The sequence below is a fragment of the Giraffa tippelskirchi genome, chromosome 9 (assembly GCF_054371585.1).
Source record: "Giraffa tippelskirchi isolate mGirTip1 chromosome 9, T2T-mGirTip1v1.2.pri, whole genome shotgun sequence".
NCBI classification, from domain to species: domain Eukaryota; kingdom Metazoa; phylum Chordata; class Mammalia; order Artiodactyla; family Giraffidae; genus Giraffa; species Giraffa tippelskirchi.
This window is the reverse complement of record NC_137283.1, coordinates 93,962,755-93,981,896: the sequence shown is the minus strand read 5'-3', so window position 1 is coordinate 93,981,896 and position 19,142 is coordinate 93,962,755. Positions and strand designations below refer to the sequence as shown.

The 19,142-nt window shown below is 42.6% G+C and overlaps 1 protein-coding gene across 2 annotated transcripts in view; it reads left to right on the top strand.

Moving 5' to 3' along the window:
• The first annotated feature begins 12,212 nt into the window (after positions 1-12,212).
• Positions 12,213-19,142, top strand: part of TPD52L1 (TPD52 like 1) — an 88,152-nt gene continuing 81,222 nt past the window's right edge. Inside the window, exon 1 of one of the 2 annotated variants that reach the window (XM_081524424.1) lies at positions 12,213-12,481. In XM_081524424.1, the coding sequence (XP_081380550.1) occupies positions 12,463-12,481 (19 nt within the window). In that variant the 5' untranslated portion in view covers positions 12,213-12,462. The remainder of the gene's footprint in view (positions 12,482-19,142) is intronic. The other variant, XM_081524422.1, reaches the window with a different exon arrangement.

Genomic DNA, 19,142 nt, shown 5'->3' with positions numbered 1-19,142 from the left:
AATTCTTCCATTGATATTATGCGACATTTATTTCAGGTGAATTTAATCAATTAAATTTTGTTTTTAATTTATATGTTCACTGACTATTCCCTAATATTATTACAGAATGAATTGTGGTTGTGATTTTTTTAATTGTTCCAAGGAACGGAGAGAAAGAAGATTAGAAACTAAGAGGCAGTCTGGAGTCTATGTGAAGAACATAAGTTGAGGAATTTAATCTAGGTTCATAGTCCAGTCCAGTTATTAGTGGTCTGACCTAAGCCAGTTAAACAATCTAAGACTCAGTTTCTTTGTCTGAAAGATGGATGAAAATAATACCTCTCTCCAAAGAGATTTTATGCATATGTGAGAGATTATTTTATTGTTGTGGAACAGTCTAAAATTACATTGTTAATATTAACTTAATACTATTACTTTGGGTTTTATTTTTCAAAATGAAAATTAGAACAAGAGCCCTGATAGTATGAAACATTCGGTACTCCAGATTCTACTTGCGTTCCATATCCAACCTCGTCTATAACTAATTCCCAGAATTAATCCCCCATTTCAGCATGGCTGGTCTTGTTGACCAAATTCCTAACTCCTGTTTTCTTGAGATTCCAGCTGGATCATCCCTTCAAGGTCACATTCTTGTGTCAGACCCAACTGAAGTGCCTTTGTACACAGCACAGCACAAAACACTCCAAGTGGTTGCCTGTCCACTCTGCCCATTTATAAGCTCATCCTAGATCAATAGGATAATACTTATATGTGAAGTCATTGCTTCATCAAAGATTAGAAAATAAGGAAAACTGGAATGAGAAAACCTTGCATTACTAAATTTAAATTTGGCAACTAAAAACCTCAAATCTCTAAATCTCATAATATGATAGACCAGAGATCCTAATACCATCCCACAATAAAAAATATAAATATCCTTAAACTATTAAAAATGTTAAATACACTTTTAAATGAAGAGAAGGGGCTAAAAAATAGGGGAGATATAAGGACAGGAGTGAATTATGAGAAGATGTCTGGGGAAGTAAGCTACCTTGGAAACATATGCAGATTCTTATTTCCATTCAGAGAAATAAGAAATTTTAGAAAGAAAAAAAAAGAAATTTAAATAAGAAATTTAAAAAAAAAGGTCTTCTAACTACAAAATATGGGGAGCCAAACAGAAGAACAGTCTTCATCAAGTTTAGACTCAACAAAAAATACAAGGAACCTAGGAATTAATGTAACAAAGTTCAAAGACTTTATTAAGAATATGATAAAGTTAAATGAAAAGGTCAGTTTTCATTCCAATTCCGAGGAAAGGCAATGCCAAAGAATGTTCAGGCACAATTGCACTCGTCTCACACGCTAGCAAAGTAATGCTCAAAATTCTCCAAGCCAGCTTTCAACAGTAAGTGAACCATCAACTTCCAGAAGTTCAAGCTGAATTTAGAAAAGGCAGAGGAACCAGAGATCAAATTGCCAAAATCCGTTGGATCATCGAAAAAGCAAGAGAGTTCCAGAAAAACATCTACTGCTGCTTTATTGACTACACCAAAGCCTTTGACTATGTGGATCATAATAAACTGTGGAAAATTCTTAAAGAGACAGAATACCAGACCATCTCACCTGCCTCCTGAGAAACCTGTATACAGGTCAGGAAGCAACAGTTAGAACTGGACATGGAACAATATACTGGCTCCCAATCGGGAAAGCCGTATGTCAAGGCTGTATGTTGTCACCCCGCTTATTTAACTTATATACAGAGTACATCATGTGAAATGCCAGGCTGGATGCAGCACAAGCTGGAATCAAGATTGCTGGGAGAAATATCAATAACCTCAGATATGCAGATGACACCACCCTTATGGCAGAAAGTGAAGAAGAACTAAAGAGCCTCTTAATGAAAGTGAAAGAGGAGAGTAAAAAAGTTGGCTTAAAACTCAACATTCAGAAAACTAAGATCATGGTATCCGGTCCCATCACTTCATGACAGATAGATGGGGAAACAGTGGAAACAGTGACAGACTTTATTTTCTTGGGCTCCAAAATCACTGCAGATGGTGACTGCAGCCATGAAATTAAAAGACGCTTGCTCCTTGGAAGAAAAGCCATGACCAACCTAGACAGCATATTAAAAAGCAGAGACATTACTTTGCCAACAAAAGTCCATCTAGTCAAAGCTATAGTGTTTCCAGTAGGCATGTATGGATGTGAGTTGGACTATAAAGAAAACTGAGTGCCGAAGAATTGATGCTTTTGGACTGTGGTGTTGGAGAAGACTCTTGAGAGTCCCTTGGACTGCAAGGAAATCCAATCAGTCTGTCCTGAAGGAAATCAGTCCTGAATATTCATTGGAAGGACTGATGCTGAAGCTGAAACTCCAATCCTTTGGCCACCTGATGCGAAGAACTGACTCATTTGAAAAGACCCTGATGCCAGGAAAGATTGAAGGTGGGAGGAGAAGGAGATGACAGAGGATGAGATGGTGGGATGGCATCACTGACTTGATGGACATGAGTTTGAGCAAGCTCCAGGAGTTGGTGATGGACAGGGAAGCTTGGCGTCCTGCAGTCCATGGGGTTGCAACGAGTTGGACACGACTGAGTGACTGAACTGAACTGAAAGCTTAATTGAAAAATATTGAAAGACATAAATGAATGGAGTTGGTTACTATGGTCATGGATGGAAGCTTCAAATTTCTTTAAATTTATCTATAGGTTCTATGATATTTTGATCAAAATTCTAGTATCAGTTTTTATAGAATTTGTCTTTCTAATTCTAAAATGTATGTGAAAGAATAAAGAGCTATGTATGGCCAAGACACATTTGAAGAATACAAGCTAGAAGTTTTCCTGAGCAGATTTGCAATTTAGTATAAAATACTGTTAACTAAGATTCTGCAGTATTGGCCTAAGGATAGATACACTGATCAATGGGATGGAATAAATATTACAGAAATTAAACCACATACGTATTGTTTAGTCTTGATAAAACCATTTCACAGATTTTCACAGTAGATTTTTTAAAGGTTTGAAATGAACTTAGAACAAATCTGTATATATGAACAACAAAAGAAAATTTAAAGTTTTTTTTTAACATAAAATGTATTCGCTTGAATTTTGTGAATGTAAAATGTAAATACTTCCTAAGTTAATTATGACTTAATATTACATGGGATATATTTGACTTGTGAATTTTTCCTGTACTATTTGCTTCATCAGTTTATCATAGGAAAGTTCCCTGGAGAAACAGATTTCTCTTCATTCATGAAGAAGACTTACTACGAAAAAACAAGAACTCACAGACAGCTCATGAAAATGTTTTTTCCTGAACAATTTTCATATATGTTCATTTTCATTCAAATTGTTAAATATTGCAATATTAAGTTAATAGAATATTTGAACAATTGAAGTTTATAGTACTTCTAAGAATTTTTCAATTCCAAAAAGCTCTTAATGCTAATTAATTTAGGGTATATTTTTTCTTCTTCCACAAATATGTTGGCACTACACAGTGTATATAAAATATACTGGGCTATATACAGTACTTCAAATCAATTTTAAATTGCTTTCTTCCACGTTATAGTTTGCAAAACCACAAGTTAATTCTGCTCACTCATTCACATCCCTAGCAGAGCTGATTTGATTGAGTCTTAACTAAGACAAGCCTACCTACCAGGCCAGGTCCTTGAATTTGACATAAACCAGTATAACAGAGGGGCTTCCCCTGTGGCTCAAGTGGTAAAGAATCTGCCTGCAGTGCAAGAGACTCAGGAGATACTGTTTCGATCCCTGGGTCAGGAAGATTCCCCTGGAGGAGAAAATGGCAATGTAATCCAGTATTCTTGGGAAATGCCATGGACAGAGGAGCCTGGTGGACTACAGTCCATAGACTCGCAAAGAGTCAGACATGACTGAGCACACACACATCTCCAAAGTAACAAAGCTTACATTGACATGTTCTTATTGACCTACTCCAGTTTTCATGATCAATTTGTATTGTCTATAACATTTACTTAAGACCCAGTTTAGATGATTTCAGGGTGCCAAAGTCACTTTGAAGTTTAGAAAACAGCGATCGTGGTCATGAAACAATCCTTTGCCATTTTGTGGTGTGGTCTGTGATCTAGCCTATGGCCATGACAACAGATGTGGACTGTCATTAAGATTTGCTGTATGGCTCAGGAAACTCAAACAGGGGCTCTGTATCAACCTAGAGGGGTGGGATGGGGAGGGAGATGGGAGGGAGCTTCAAAAGGGAGGGGGTATATGTATACCCATGGCTGATTCATGTTGAGGTTTGACAGAATACAACAAAATTCTGTAAAGCAATTATCCTTCAATAAAAATAAAAAAAAAAAGATATCATCCAGATTTCTGCTAAACCAAATAAATGAGCCTCCTGGCTCCTGTAAAACTATCCCTCAGGATTTTATCAATAATCTCTGTGATGGTCTACTTAACCTTTCTCTAATTTTTCAATGTCACTTACAAACAATGAAGCCAGAAGTGTACATTGTGTTCAAAAAAGCATGGCCCATACCTGCCTTTCTGCTTTTGTTTTACAAGAATGGTATGGTCATATCCATTTATCGAGAGGTCAAACCCTGACAAAGACAGTCACTAGATACACAGCCACTAACCACAAGAGCCATCTCACCAGCAACAAGCCATTCTGGAGCCTTTTCTAATGAAATTGTACTTTTCAATAAACCAGAAATCCTCTAAGGAATGAGGGAAGAAAACAAATAATGAGAGAATTGACTGTGTAGTAGAGACCTTGTCTTTTCATCCCGTCCTTTTGTGCCTCTTTTGGAACTTCCACGTTTTCATCACCCTGGCCACATCCTGTGCTGGCCTAGCTGTAGTTGACAGCACACTCCCTTTCTCTCTTTCCTTAGTGCTACTGAAAGAGTTGAACATTTTTGGAAACACAATAAACACTAAACAGAAATACATAACCAACCAGGACCTGCTGTATAACACAGGGAACTCTGCTCAGTGTTATGAGACAGCCTGGATGGGAGGAGGGTTTGGAGGAGAATGGATACATGTATATATATGGCCAAGTCCCTTTGCTGTTCACCTGAAACTATCACAACATTGTTAATTGACTACACTCCAATACAAAATAAAATGTTTAAAAAAAACCAAAACACTAAGCAGAGAAAACTATCCAAAAAAACCAAAAAACAAGAAGATACAAATAGCCTGAAAATAGCCAACTTTGGCAAACTACAGGTTTTGAAATCTAAGAAAACCAAATGAAAGAAAGTGAAAGTTGCTAGTTGTGTCCGACTCTTTGTGACCCCATGGACTATACAGTCCGTGGAATTCTCTAGGCCAGAATACTGGAGTGGGTAGCCTTTCCCTTCTCCAGGGGATCTTCCCAACCCAGGGATTGAACCTAGGTCTCCGGCATTGCAGGCGGATTCTTTACCATCTGAGCTATCAAGGAAGCCCAATGCTACCTCTCAAATGACTGGTGCTGGACAAGGCTTCTTTCTTGCCAGAGTCTCAGATTCTTTGTGTCTGATGGTCACCTTCCAACCTGAAGGCCCACATAAGTGATGTCTTCCCCGTCCTCTTTGTTATCCATCTCCTAAGAAAAGAAGTTGGGCTAAGAATGCTATCACTGGAAGGTCAAGTGTGTACCTGGGCAGAACTGATATGAAACCACTCAACCTCAAAAAAAAGAATGGACTTCTAGCACTTTCCTCATGCAGACTTACAGAGAAAAGCCACAGGGATCCTTCTGCCTTCTCTTGCCCTCTCTCCTTAGGAACAAGGTAAAGCCCCTCTTAGTCCTTTTTTGGACCACGGTGTCTGTTCAGGCAGCAGATAAGGAATGATTGATAAGAAGGGAAGAAGATGACAGGAAAGCTCCAGAGCAGCGGTGTGTGGAAATGAGGGGTAAGAACACCTCCTTGCTAGGCCCAGAGGCCCTCCCTATACTTTGTGTGCTAAGTAGATTTGGTCGTGTCCGACTCTTTGCAACCCTATGGACTGTAGCCCTCCAGGTTCCTCTGTCCATGGGATTCTCCAGGCAAGCATACTGGAGTGGGTTGCCATGCCCTCCTCCAGGGGATCCTCCCGACCCAGGGCTCAAACCCACGTCTCTTCTGTCTCCTGCACTGGCAGGTGGGTTCTTAACCACTAGCGCCACCTGCCTCCCTGTACTGTGGGGGCCTCCTTACCCACCCAGGGTAAGCATTTCTATTCATATGATTCTATTCATAATGACCTTCAAGAAATAAAGTCATGGCTCTTACCTGGGGGCAGTTTGGCCTGCCAGAAGACATTTGGCAACATGGAGACATTTTTGATTGCCCAAGCCGAAGAGGTGCTACTGGTGTCTAGTGAACAAAGGTCAGGGAAGCTCCTACCCATCCTATAGCACAAGAAAGGATTAGCAAGTGAAAAATGGCAACAGGCCTTTCCCTGGCAGTCCACTGGTTAAGACTCCACCTTCCACTGCTGGCGGCTATAGGTTTGATCCCTGGCCAGGGAGCTAAGATCCTACATGCCTCATGGCCAAAAAACCAAAACATAAAACAGAAGTAATATCGAAACAAATTCAATTAAAGACTTTAAAAATGGCAACAGTGTTGAGGTTAAGAAGACCTTAGAAAATTAATGCATTTTAAATGTATTTTAGAGATTGCTATATTTTAAAATGATTCTACATTTTAAAGCTTCAAAGTCTAAAGGAGTAAGTTTTAGTATTTGTGTATACTAATCCTCAGGGTACAATTAAGTAATATGTCTCTTTTCAATGGAAAAAAATCACCTTTATCCTCTAAAGTCTCTGAACATCTATGCATAATTTATGACCCAGAGAACACATTTAGAAATTTTGGAGGAACTTAGAAAAAGCAAAATCTGTACACTAGGTTTTTTGTAAAGGATTTTGTATAGTATGATCAATTTATTGAGGAGTGTTTGAGGGATAAACACATCTCATATGGGGTGCAAGGGAATTCACTGATATTTTCCTACACCACTTGGAAGGATGGGAAACTCAAGGTGATACCCATTCTATCCTAACATTTCTCAAAACGATTTGGACATCAGAGTTCCCCATGGGATTGTCAGGGTCAAGTCTTCTTTGCTCTGCTGGGAGGAGGGAAGGACAGGGTAAAATGCACAGACAGACCTATGTCTAATCTGTCCTTCAAACTTCTCTGCCTTCCCCAACTCCCCTGCAAGGAGGGACAGAAAATCCTCGCTTTGTCTGCTCACATTTCTTTTTCATTATACTCTGTTTACCCAGGTGGTGACTTTTTAATCTGAAGCTCAAATTTTCATATCCTTTAAGTATTTAAATTTTAGTTTAAAACACAAACTTTAGCATCAGATAGACTTAGGTTGAAATTGTGACTTTACCATATTTTAGGTATCTGTGCTTGATTTTACACTCTAGGAACAATGGTAATTATTAGTAATAATTATAGTGAATATGAAAGGTTGTTTGCTGAATCACGAAAAGACGCCGGGATTCTTGGCCTCCGGAGGAGAATTCTATCCGGGGCCAGAGACGAGGCTTGATCGCTCAGAGCTTTTGTGTAATAAAGTTTTATTAAAGTATAAAGGAGACAGAGAAAGCTTCTGACATAGGCATCAGAAGGGGGCAGAAAGAGTACCCGCTTGCTAGTGTTAGCAGTGGAGTTATGTACTCTAAAATAACAGGATTAGCCAGAAGATTTAATCCAGAGACTGTCCTCAGGCAGGATATATTATTGTTATATAATCCTTGTAAAGACAGACCTACTCCCATAATTTACATTTTAAGATAACAGAATTAGAATCCAGAGAGTTTAATCCAGAGACTGTCCTCAGGCAGGATACATTATTGTTACATAATCCTAAGGAATGTAGAGAGAAAAGAAAAAGTTTGTCCTTTCTTCCTCCTTGAGAATTCCAGACCCCTCTCTCCTTGGGGACCCCTAGACTTCTTATCAACCTGCCTAGGAAAGGACTCTCCCAAATATATGTCCATATGTGTGTGTGTGTGTGTGTGTATGTGTGTTTGTGTGTATATTAATATATTCATCTTCAGATACTGTGGACAGTTTCTAAAACAGTCATTCTCAATCTTGGAAGCATATCAATATTACCTAGAATGCTTTCAAATCTAAACGCATGCAGAGTGGAAGCCAGGTGGTCAGAAATGTTTAAAAGCCCTTCCCTGTGTTGTGAGGGTGCACCAGTGGGCTGGGAAACACTGCTCTGGCCCCAGAGGATAGGAGGGAAAGAACACATTAATTAATACTGCAGAGAACATCCTGCCACAAAACACCACAAAGTACCGAAACTCGGGCGTGGAGAGGCACAGAAACTTGCCTCCAGTTACATGTGCTTGCGCGCTTGGTCACTTCAGTCGTCTCCGACTCTTTGCGACCCCATGGACTGAGCCCGCCAGGCTCCTGCCTATGGGACTCTCCAGGCAAGAATACTGGAGTGGGTTGCCATGCCCTCCTCCGGGGGATCTTCCTGACCCAAGGACTGAACCCGCATCTTCTGCATTGCAGGTGGAGTCTTTACCACTGAGCCATTGGGGAAGCCCCTCCAGTTACATAGCTAGTACTTTTCATCAAAAGTACTTTCATCAAAAGGCATCAAAATCATGTTCTAAACGACCCAATCAAAACATGGGCCAAAGAACTAAACAGACATTTCTCCAAAGACATACAGATGGCTAACAAACACTTGAAAAGATGCTCAACATCATTCATTATCAGAGAAATGCAAATCAAAACCACAATGAGGTACCATCTCACGCTGCTCAGAATGGCTGCAATCAAAACGTCTACAAACAGTAAATGCTGGAGAGGGTGTGGAGAAAAGGGAACCCTCTTACACTGTTGGTGGGAATGCAAACTAGTACACCCACTATGGAGAACGTGTAGAGATTTCTTAAAAAACTGGGAATAGAACTGCCATATGACCCAGCAATCCCACTGCTGGGCATACACACCAAGGAAACCAGAATTGAAAGAGACACATGTACCCCAATGTTCATCGCAGCGCTGTTTACAATAGCCAGGACATGGACGCAACCTAGATGTCCAGTGGAAGAAGAATGGATAAGAAAGTTGTGGTACATATACACAATGGAATATTACTCAGCTATTAAAACGAATATATTTGAGTCAGTTCTAATGAGGTGGATGAAACTGGAGCCTATTATACAGAGTGAAGTAAGTCAGAAAGAAAGTCACCAATACAGTATGTTAATGCATATATATGGAATTTAGAAAGATGGTAAAGTGAAGTCACTCAGTTGTCTCCAACTCTTTTCGACCCCATGGACTGTAGCCTACCAGGCTCCTCAGTCCATGGAATTTTCCAGGCAAGAGTACTGGAGTGGGCTGCCATTTCCTTCTCCAGGGGATCTTCCCGACCCAGGGATTGAACCCGGATCTCCCACATTGCTGGCAGACAATTTACCCTCTGAGCCCGTAACAACGAACCATATGCGAGACAGCAAAAGAGACACAGATGTAAAGAACAGACTTTTGGACTCTGTGGGAGAAGGCAAAGGTGGGATGATTTGAGAGAATAGCATTGAAATATGTATATTACCATATGTGAAATAGATGACCAGTCCAAGTTCGATGCATGAAACAGGGCACTCAGGCTGGTGCACTGGGACAGCCCTGAGGGATGGGGAGGGAGGGAGATGGGAGGGGGGTTCAGGATGGGGGACAAATGTACACCCGTGGCTGATTCATGTCAATTGTGGCAAAAACCACCACAATATTGTAACGTAATTAGCCTCCAATTAAAATAATTTTTTATAAAAGCATGTTCTTCTTCAGTGTATTAGTAAGGATCACGGTCAGAGTGGCATAATTTATCTGCCCTTTCCTATTTGTACCTCAAATTTCTCTGCTCTGCCCATCTCCCAAGGGCTCCCTCAGCCTGGGTTTGAGTGTGCTCTGGGGAGTTTTAAGTGACCCAGGAACTTATTTAGGCAAGACTGTTGGTATACCATCCCTTTGTATACGTAAGATTCCCACTGCATCTCCACCTCTGAAGAAAGATCAATTGTGGAGGAGTGAACAAGTTTTCATTAACTTAACCACACACACATACCCATTGTTTTCCAGGTGGATTATCTACAGAGACAAAGAACACAAGGGTGAAGATGGCTGTTTTTCTTAGCTTTAAAGATGTGAAGGAAATTCACCATCCTAAGTGCCAAGAAAAAGCAGGACATAAACACAATCTCCCTTGACTAAACCATTAACCTGGTTAATTCCTCCATCCTTCAGGACTCAGCTAGGCAAGTATCCTCAAAGAAACCTTCCTTTGTCTCCTCCCCCATCTGAGTTAGGAGAGCTCTCTTATTTGCCCAGGTGCATACTTGGCTTAACTCTGGCACGGGACCTATTATACTGCACTGCTTTATAGAACATCTGTTTATCCCTCCTTCTCATGAGTCCATGAACTCCCTGGGTAAAAAGGATCATGCCTCTTCCTGTATCTTTAGTATCTAGCACAGTCCTTGGCACAGAGAAGATCTTTAGTAGATGTTTCTGAGTCAATATCAATATTTCCTTATTATGAACAGTGATAGAAGACATCAAGAGGGCAGACCTTAACATTTTGTAAATCAGAAAAATGAGTCAGAGCTTAGAAGAAGTTTAGATGACTCAAGGTGGAAAGTCATTAACTATTTTTAGCTCCTTTTAACTGCTAAGAGTCAACTCTAACCTGTTGTTTAATCTCCAGGGTAGAGAGGACCGGAACAATGAAATAGGCTCTAAAAAGTGATTTAATCACTGATTCTGATTCATCCTTTGGCGCATCCTTGTTCGCTATCACCAAAGCCATTTAAAAGCCATGCTTGGTGTTCTATAGAGGAATTTTAATGGTGATGATTACAAATCAGGGACCTCTTCAATATAACAAGAAACACTGATGTGTTTATACATGTTCCAGGCAATTATGAATGTCCCTCTTTCAAGCAAAAGTGTAAGTCTCTCTTAATGTTTATTAGACTATATTCTGAGAGTAACTATAGAACCTATTAGTTAGTTGTTTATTCAATAAATCATTTTGTAGCTATGAATCTGTATAAGGCTCTTTGGCAGGCAATGAGAGGCTCAATACAAAGACCCACATTGGCAATGCAGGAGACCTGGGTTCGATCCCTGGATCAGGAAGATCCTCTGGAGAAGGAAGAAATGGCGACCCACTTGCCTAGAAAATTCCACTGACAGAGAAGGCTGGTGGGCTACAGTCCATGAGTCACAAAGAGTCTGACACAACGGAAGGGACATATCACACATGCACGCACGCACGCACCAAGCCTAGTGCTGAAGAGCCGTGGGGTATCCTGAGTGCCTGAAGGCTGTCTGTGCCTTAGGGAGAAATGCAGATATTGAATAAGCTTCGAAAGTTCTATTCAATTTTCCTAAGTTAAATAAGCTTAATAGTGCCGCGGGCTAGGAGAGTTCAGTATTAGTGAGTGAACAGTATGTATTAAATAAGGTATTTTTAAACAGAAACACACATCAGACAAAATTATATACTAACAAGTTGACAAAAAATTATTGAGACCAGAGGGTCAGAGGAACCGACCACTGTATTTCCACCAGAAGCAAGGATCCCTTATGGTAAAGCCCCCTTCCTTCCTCTCTTCAGGCCATTGGCCCCCTGTTACAAGCCCATGGATCTGGCCATAGGTCAGCAACGGCATTCATAAGAAACAGTCCCATAAACACACACACACACACACACACACACACACACACACACACACACATACCCTTTCATCTCCAGTATTCTGGCACCAAGTGTCAACAGTGGTACTTTCTTCACCTAGGATATTGATTCCTAATTATTTCTTTTTGTTGATGATTGATACTCTTTTCCTTGATTTAAACGTACACATAATTTTACCCCACATGCTCCGTTGGCATAGATTCCAGAGCCACCGGACACTTGAGTGTTTAAGGGCCACTGTTTAATTATTTATCAATATTCGGGTCTGTGAATCGGCAGATGATTCTGACGATTGAGCATTTACACGGACCACGGTGATACCCAAAAGAAAAAAAATGTTTATATGTTTGTGGATTATTTCAATGAACTATAGACAGTGGGTATCAATAAATGCGTTTACAAAAAAAAGGAAGGCACCGCGGACCTCAGGCCGGCTTCAGACATCACCGGGCGGAGCACGCGTCCTGAGCCCGGAGCGCGCGCCCCCGGCCCGATGCCCGAACCGGCCGGCAGGTGGCGCCCAGCTGTGGGCTGCACCCCCGCGAGGTCTGGGCCAGGTAGACTGAAGGGGCGGAGGTAACCCGGAGCGGGTAGCGGAGGCCGCCCCGCGGCCCCCACCCCCTCCACACTGCGCTCGCTACACGCGCGCGGGGACAGGACGCGGCCAGCTGCCTTCCGAGCTCCGGCGCCGCCGCTGCTTCTCCGCCAGGCGCCGAGCGTCCCCGCCACTCTCAGTCCGGAGTCGGCCACCATGGAGGCGCAGGCTCGAGGTGAGTGGTCGCCGGTTGCCCCGAGGGTCAGGCCCTGGGGCTCCCAAAGGCCCTTTCCCCGCATCACCTAACTTTGCTCCCTGGCCGAGCGGGTGGGTGACCTCACCCCATGTGTCCACCAGTCTACTCCTCCCCGCGCCTGCGGGACAATTCCTGCTCCCCCAAACTCAGGATGTGCTGTGGGATGGCGACCAGTGACGGAGGCGTGAAGTGGAGAGGACCCTCGACAGGAAACGCGCCCCCGGATTGCTCGACTTCTTCCCCAGCCAGTCGCGCTTGCGCTTCCCACACCTCGCGGGCGCCCTCAGGACCTGTTGGGCAGGGTCCGGAGAACGCCTTTCGTCCCCTTCTCCCCGCGGGGAGTAGGGAGGGGACGCGACGACTCCTGCCGTACACGGTGGGCTCGCGTCCTGCACCTCCCTAATCGCGGGCTGAGCGCAGCGCGCGCCGCGGTGCTGGCTCCGCGGAGACCCCGGGTCTCCCGGACACGCGAGGGGTTTGCAGCGCGGGGACCTGCCTTCCGAGACCCAGGAGTGCGTTACCCGCCCTCTGATCTTAGCAGCTCGACCCGAGTGTCCCGGTTTCCTTCGGTCCGGGAGCGACCTCTGCCTCCCTTGGCGCGCGGGGCCTTCGAGCTCCGGGGTTCGCCGGCTCCAGGAGCCCGAGAGGGCTTCACCGAGGGCAGCCTGGTGTCTTGAGGTCACCAGCAGAGAAGGGTTAGGAAATTCCGATGGAATCGTACCAGAATGGAAGTAAATGGTATGTGTAAAGAGGCAGGGTTGGACGAATGTGGAGCAGGAGACTGGTGGGAAGTCTCTGACTCTAGAGTCTCTCTTGGGAGCAATACCAAAAAGGGATGGATGTGGAGTTCAGCCTTTTTCAGGCTTTAGAACAATCATCAGCACCTTTCTTCCACGGGGAATTCTATATAGGCTTTTAAATCAAATAAGAGCCCCGTCTAAAAAATTTCAAAAAGGAAGAAGAGGTTCATGACCCTCTGTGCTCCCCTTTTAGGGGCTTAAGTGTCCTACATGAGAGCGACTTGGCAGATGCTTGGTCTGGAGTCACCCAACAGGTTTGGCTGCCAGGCTTACAATGGTCTGAACAGTATGAACCATCCTCATTCTTTCCATCAGCCAAGATCTTGTCCGTAAAGCTGCTGCTTCCAGTATTTTTCCTCCACTATCTATCTAAATAGGAAAGGAGAATTCAAGCAAGGGTGGGGAATTTTTGTATGTGCGCTATGTGCTCAGTCGTGTTGGACCCTTTGCAACCCCATGAACTGTAGCCCACCAGGCTCCACTGTCCATGGAATTTTCCGGGCAAGATACTGCAATGGGTTGCCATGCCCTCCTCCAGGGGAAATTTCCCTCAGGGATCGAACCTTCATCTCTTGTGTCTCTTGCCTTGCATTGGGAGGCAGATTCTTGACCACTGAACCTCCTGGGAAGCCCCTGGGGAGCTGTTAGTCTAATGCAAAAGTAGAGAACAGGTTTAGGAGGCCTTCACTCCTAAACTGAAGCAGGTGGGAACAGCTGGAGCTTTCCAACCTGCTTTGCCAATGAGAATTATTTGCAGTTTTAAATACAGGCCCTGGCCCATTCCAGATCCAGCAAACTGGAATCTCTGGGGCCTCGGCATGGGGTTGTTTGAAAGCTTCCCAAGTGAATCTGTTATTCAGTGAGGTTGGAAAGAAAAACTACGGCAGGTAGGAAACATTCGTCAGATTGGACCCACTGGTGTTATTGGTTTGCTTTACTTGTGAGATTTACTTAACAAACACTCCAGTGCTTTCCTTCGCCAAGCGCTGTGCTCAGCAGAACAAACATGGCCTGGATCCCTGCTTTGTGAAATTTATAGAAGAAGAGACGGACATTAATTTGAGAGTTATCTGATAACTAAAATGAAAAATTGCAACCATCTAAATGATAAGAAAAGGACCACAGTGTAGTGAGAGCCTGAAGGAAGCTCCCAGCCTAGCAGGTGAGAGTCAAACCAGCAGAGTTTGCTAACTGTGTCTGTTTCTGCTCTTTGTGCTTTACATGGGTTGACTGACTGCTTCACAGCAGTTCCATGAGCTAGGTAGTGTGGTCCTTCCCATTCTCCAGAAAGGAAACAAGTCAGATATGTAAATTCCTTGTAACAACAAGTATATAATATCGCAGAGTGGATGCTGTAAAGGCCCAGTCCCCACACAAAGCCTACCACTTTTCAGAAGAAAGCTAGAACTTAAGTCCCTGCCTACTCTTCCTCTGCCTGCTCCCCTCTGCCCTTATTCCCTTTCCCTCCGAGGGAGACTGGATTAGGGTAATGGTCAGCCAGGGGGACAAAAGTGAATACAGTTAAGAAATACTTGGGAGGAAAAAAATGGTAACTTGGATTGGCTGTGAAGGCTGGCGGTGTCAAGGATGACTTTCAACTTTATAGTTTTACAATCAAGTGGATGATATTTGCCCCTTAAATTCTCGTCTTCCCAGTACTTTAAGTTCTCCATTTTCAGACTTTTTTTTTTCAGTTAAGCAGCAGACATGTTAAGTTCTTTAAGAATGAAACGTTTCACAAAATGTTTATGGTTTATATTAAATAGATATTCTTTCCATTTGGTACATTTCTCTGACTAAATAATTGCCTCTTAGATTCTAAGAGAGTCCTGTGATTTCCTAAATGCAAGCTTCTATCCTCAGCACTGTTTATTTTAGAATTATCTAGAGTGGGGGTGGCTTATCTTTCTGCCCCTTGATCTAGAGAAAAGCAAACATGGATGAGGTTAATGGTCAGTGCTGATGAGATGTCCTCAGGTACTTTATAGTACCTCTTCCTGGAGGACGGCATGGCATCCCACTCCAGTATTCTTGCCTGGAGAATCCAGTCCATGGTTGCAAAGAGCTGGACAGGACTGAAGGGACTCAGCACGCACTTTATAGTACAGATGCTATGGACTTCATTTGCACACAAATCTCCATAAATGCAGTAGCAGGTCTTAGAAGTGAAATGCTGCTGTTAGGTTCTTTGACTTTGTAGAAGAACAGATTACTTCCAACAAAACATGAAGACATTCTGGGAAGTTGGCAGAAGGAAAAACACAGAAGTGGGGTTAAGAACAATTCCATGAGGAGAGGCTGGAGAACTGTGTGCAGTGAGAGGCCCACATGAGGCTAGTGTTGCCAGCTTTCCTGGTACTAGAGAATTTTGCTTTAATAAAGTTGATATATTAGAGAGAGAACTTATTTTGGAATGTAGCATTTTCCTGAAACATTTGGCAGTCCTTTAAAGAAGGTTCCTGATCTTTTGGAACCACCTTTCATATTTCATTACTCTAGAAATTAACTTTTTGTCTTTCCCAATGTCTTGAATGTTACAAGGAAAAATTTCACTTAATGCTTATATGTATTCAGATTAATAATTGTGTTAGTGTCCTATGATTGCTGTAACTGTAGGGTAAGGGAGTTAGGGACGGCGAGGTTCAGAGAAAGAATGAGACTGGCACTTTACGGGAACAGATCACCTTTAATGAGGCGAGAAGGGGCAGCAGTCAGATTAGTGAGCTGCTGCACTTACCCAAGAAAAGAGTAAGTATATATAGGCATATATGTGGAAACCTACTGTCTTAAGGGGGCCTGTTCTTCTCGAAGGTTGTTCGGAGTAGTTCTCTCTTAAACGGCCAGGGCAAGGAATTCTGGAGATTGCCCAGAGGGTGGATTGCTGGGAGCTGGGCATAATCAACCTTAATGGCTTTGTTTTGTATAGAATGGTGGTGGTGGGGGACCCGAAGGGGAGTTTTAACTCCAGGCTATTTTGAGCCATGTAATGGCAACCCACTCCAGTACTCTAGCCTGGAAAATCCCATGGACGGAGGAGCCTGGTAGGCTGCAGTCCATGGGGTCGCTAAGAGTCAGACAGACTGAGCGACTTCACTTTCACTGTTCACTTTCAAGGATTGGAGAAGGAAATGGCAACCCACTCCAGTGTTCTTGCCTGGAGAATCCCAGGGACGGGGGAGCCTGGTGGGCTGCCGTCTATGGGGTCGCACAGAGTCGGACACGACTGAAGCGACTTAGCAGCAGCAGCAGCAGCAACAGCAGCAGCAACTTTCCTTCAGTAACAAATTACTACAAATATAGTGGCTTAAAACAACAGAAATGTATTCTCTCACAGTTCTGGAGGCTTGAAGTCCAAAATTACCATCACTGGACCAGAATTAGGATGTCAGCAAGGCTTTGATCATTCTGGATGCTCTCAGAAATACTTTTTCCTTGCCTCCTCCAACCACTGGCCACATCTCTTCAGTCTCTGCCTTTGTGGTCCCATTGCCTTCGCTTCTGTCAGATCTCCCTCTGTTGCTCTTATAAGAATATTTGTGATATTTCATTTAGAACTCACCTGGAGAGTCTAAGATAATCCTCCCATCCCAAGATTCTTTTCCCATAAAAAGTAATATTTACAGGCCCCAGGGACCAGGACCTGATATCTTTGGAGGCCAATATTCAGCCAATTACAGTAACTATTTTTTACATTCAGACATTCTATTCGGGAGGATTCTCAGAAGTCCATGAATGACTTAAAGTAATACATGTCAGATTAAGCCTGTTTGCAGATTCCATTAAAGTGAAATGTCATGTTTATCTTACGTTCCTCTTTGCTCACAGGACATTTGTTTGGACTCGTCTTGTTCCAGGAAGAAGTCAGGGCACTTTATACAGACAAATGAAACACAGGAAGATAATGTAAGTTAGATGAAAGAAAACAAACAGATAAGAACAGAAAATAAAGCAAAGAATGAGCTCTAGGAAAAAAATGAATACAGTTATATCCTTTTTATTAATATTCCATGCAAACAAATTCTTGCTTTGTAAGCAAAGCATATTATTGTTTTTTGACAAAACAGTAAAATAATCCCTTCTCTCTCAAAGAGCAAGAGGTCAAGTCTTCTATATTGTAGGGATCAGATTACCCAAAGAAAAAGAAATCTATTTTCCACATTTCAGGCTGTGCAATCATAAACCTCAAACTATGGAAACTAGGTATTATACCTTTTGATTATGACTTTTAAAAATATTATGAAGAGTATTCTTACTGTCTTCAAAGATACTTTCTACTGTTTTACTTTCCCTCTAAATAGAAATTTTAAAGTATGTAGTGATGTATATATAAGATAAAGTCAATCATTTGTAACAAATCATATACTGTTAGGCTTCCCTGATGGCTCAGTGGTAAAGAATCCACCTGCCAGTGTAGGAGACACAGGTTTGATCCCTGGATTGGAAAGATACCCTGGAGAAGGAAATGGGAACCCACTCCAGTATTCTTGCCTGGGAAATCCCATGGACAGAGGAGCCTGGCAGACTACTGGTCCATCGGGTCACAAAAGAATCAGACACAACTTAGTGATTAAACAGCAACATGTACTGTTGTTGCAATTAAATTTTTTATAAAATGGAGTCACACGAATCATAAGTATTATGTTGTTGTCGTTGTTGTTTAGTTGCTAAGTTGTGTCCAACTCTTTGTGACCCCATGGACTGTAGCATGCCAGGTTCCTCTGTCCTCCACTACCTCTAGGAGTTGGCTCAAGTTTATGTCCATTGAGATGGTGATGCTATCTAATCATCTCATCCTCTGCCGCCCCCCTCTCCTTTTGCCTTCAATCTTTCCCAGCATGAGGGTCTTTTCCAAGGAGTCAACTCTTCTATCAGGTGGCCAAAGTATTGGAGCTTCAGTTTCAGCATCAGTCCTTCCAATAAATATTCAGGATTGATTTCCTTTAGGATTGACTGGTTTGATCTCCTTGCAGTCCAAGGCACTCTTAAGAGTTCTCTCCAGCACTACAGTTCAAAAGCATCAACTCTTTAGTGCTCAGCCTTCTTTATGGTCTAGCTTTATGGTTTTTGTGGACTAACTCTCATATCCATACATGACTGCTGAGAAAACCATAACTTTGACTATATGGACTTTGGTCAGCAAAGTGCTTTTTAACATGCTGTCTAGGTTTGTCATAGCTTTCCTTCCAAGGAGCAAACTTCTTTTAATTTCATGGCTGCAGTCACTGTCTGCAGTGATTTTGGAGCCCAGGAAAATAAAATCTGTCACTGCTTCCACTTTTTCCCCATCTATTTGCCATGAAGTGTTGGGACTAGAAACCATGCTGTTAGTGTCTTTAATGTTGAGTTTAAAGTCAGCTTTTTCACTCTCCTCTTTTACCCTCATCAAGAGGCTCTTTATTTCTTGTTCACTTTCTGCCATTAGAGTTGGTATCATCTGCATATCTGGGGTTGTTGATATTTCTCACGGCAGTCTTGATTCCAGCTTGTGATTCTTCCAGCTCAGCACACTGGAAACTATTTTGAATTGCATTCCCTAATATATGCCTTGTTTTCTTAATACTCTTGGTAGACAGAAGTTGCTTCAAAAAACTTAGAAGTCAATGAGTCCATTTTTCTGGTCAATCATAAGATTTGGTACTTGGTGTTAATATGTTGTCTCATGTATTCATCACAATACAACCTCTGAACTAAATCTGCATTTTTATACTATGGAACTGAGACTGAGCAGTCTCGCTTACTTCCTCTAATTTACCAGCCAATGTGTGTGCTGAGTTGCTCAGTCATGTCCAACTCTTTGCGACACCATGGACCATAGCCTGCCAGGCTCCTCTGGGCATGGG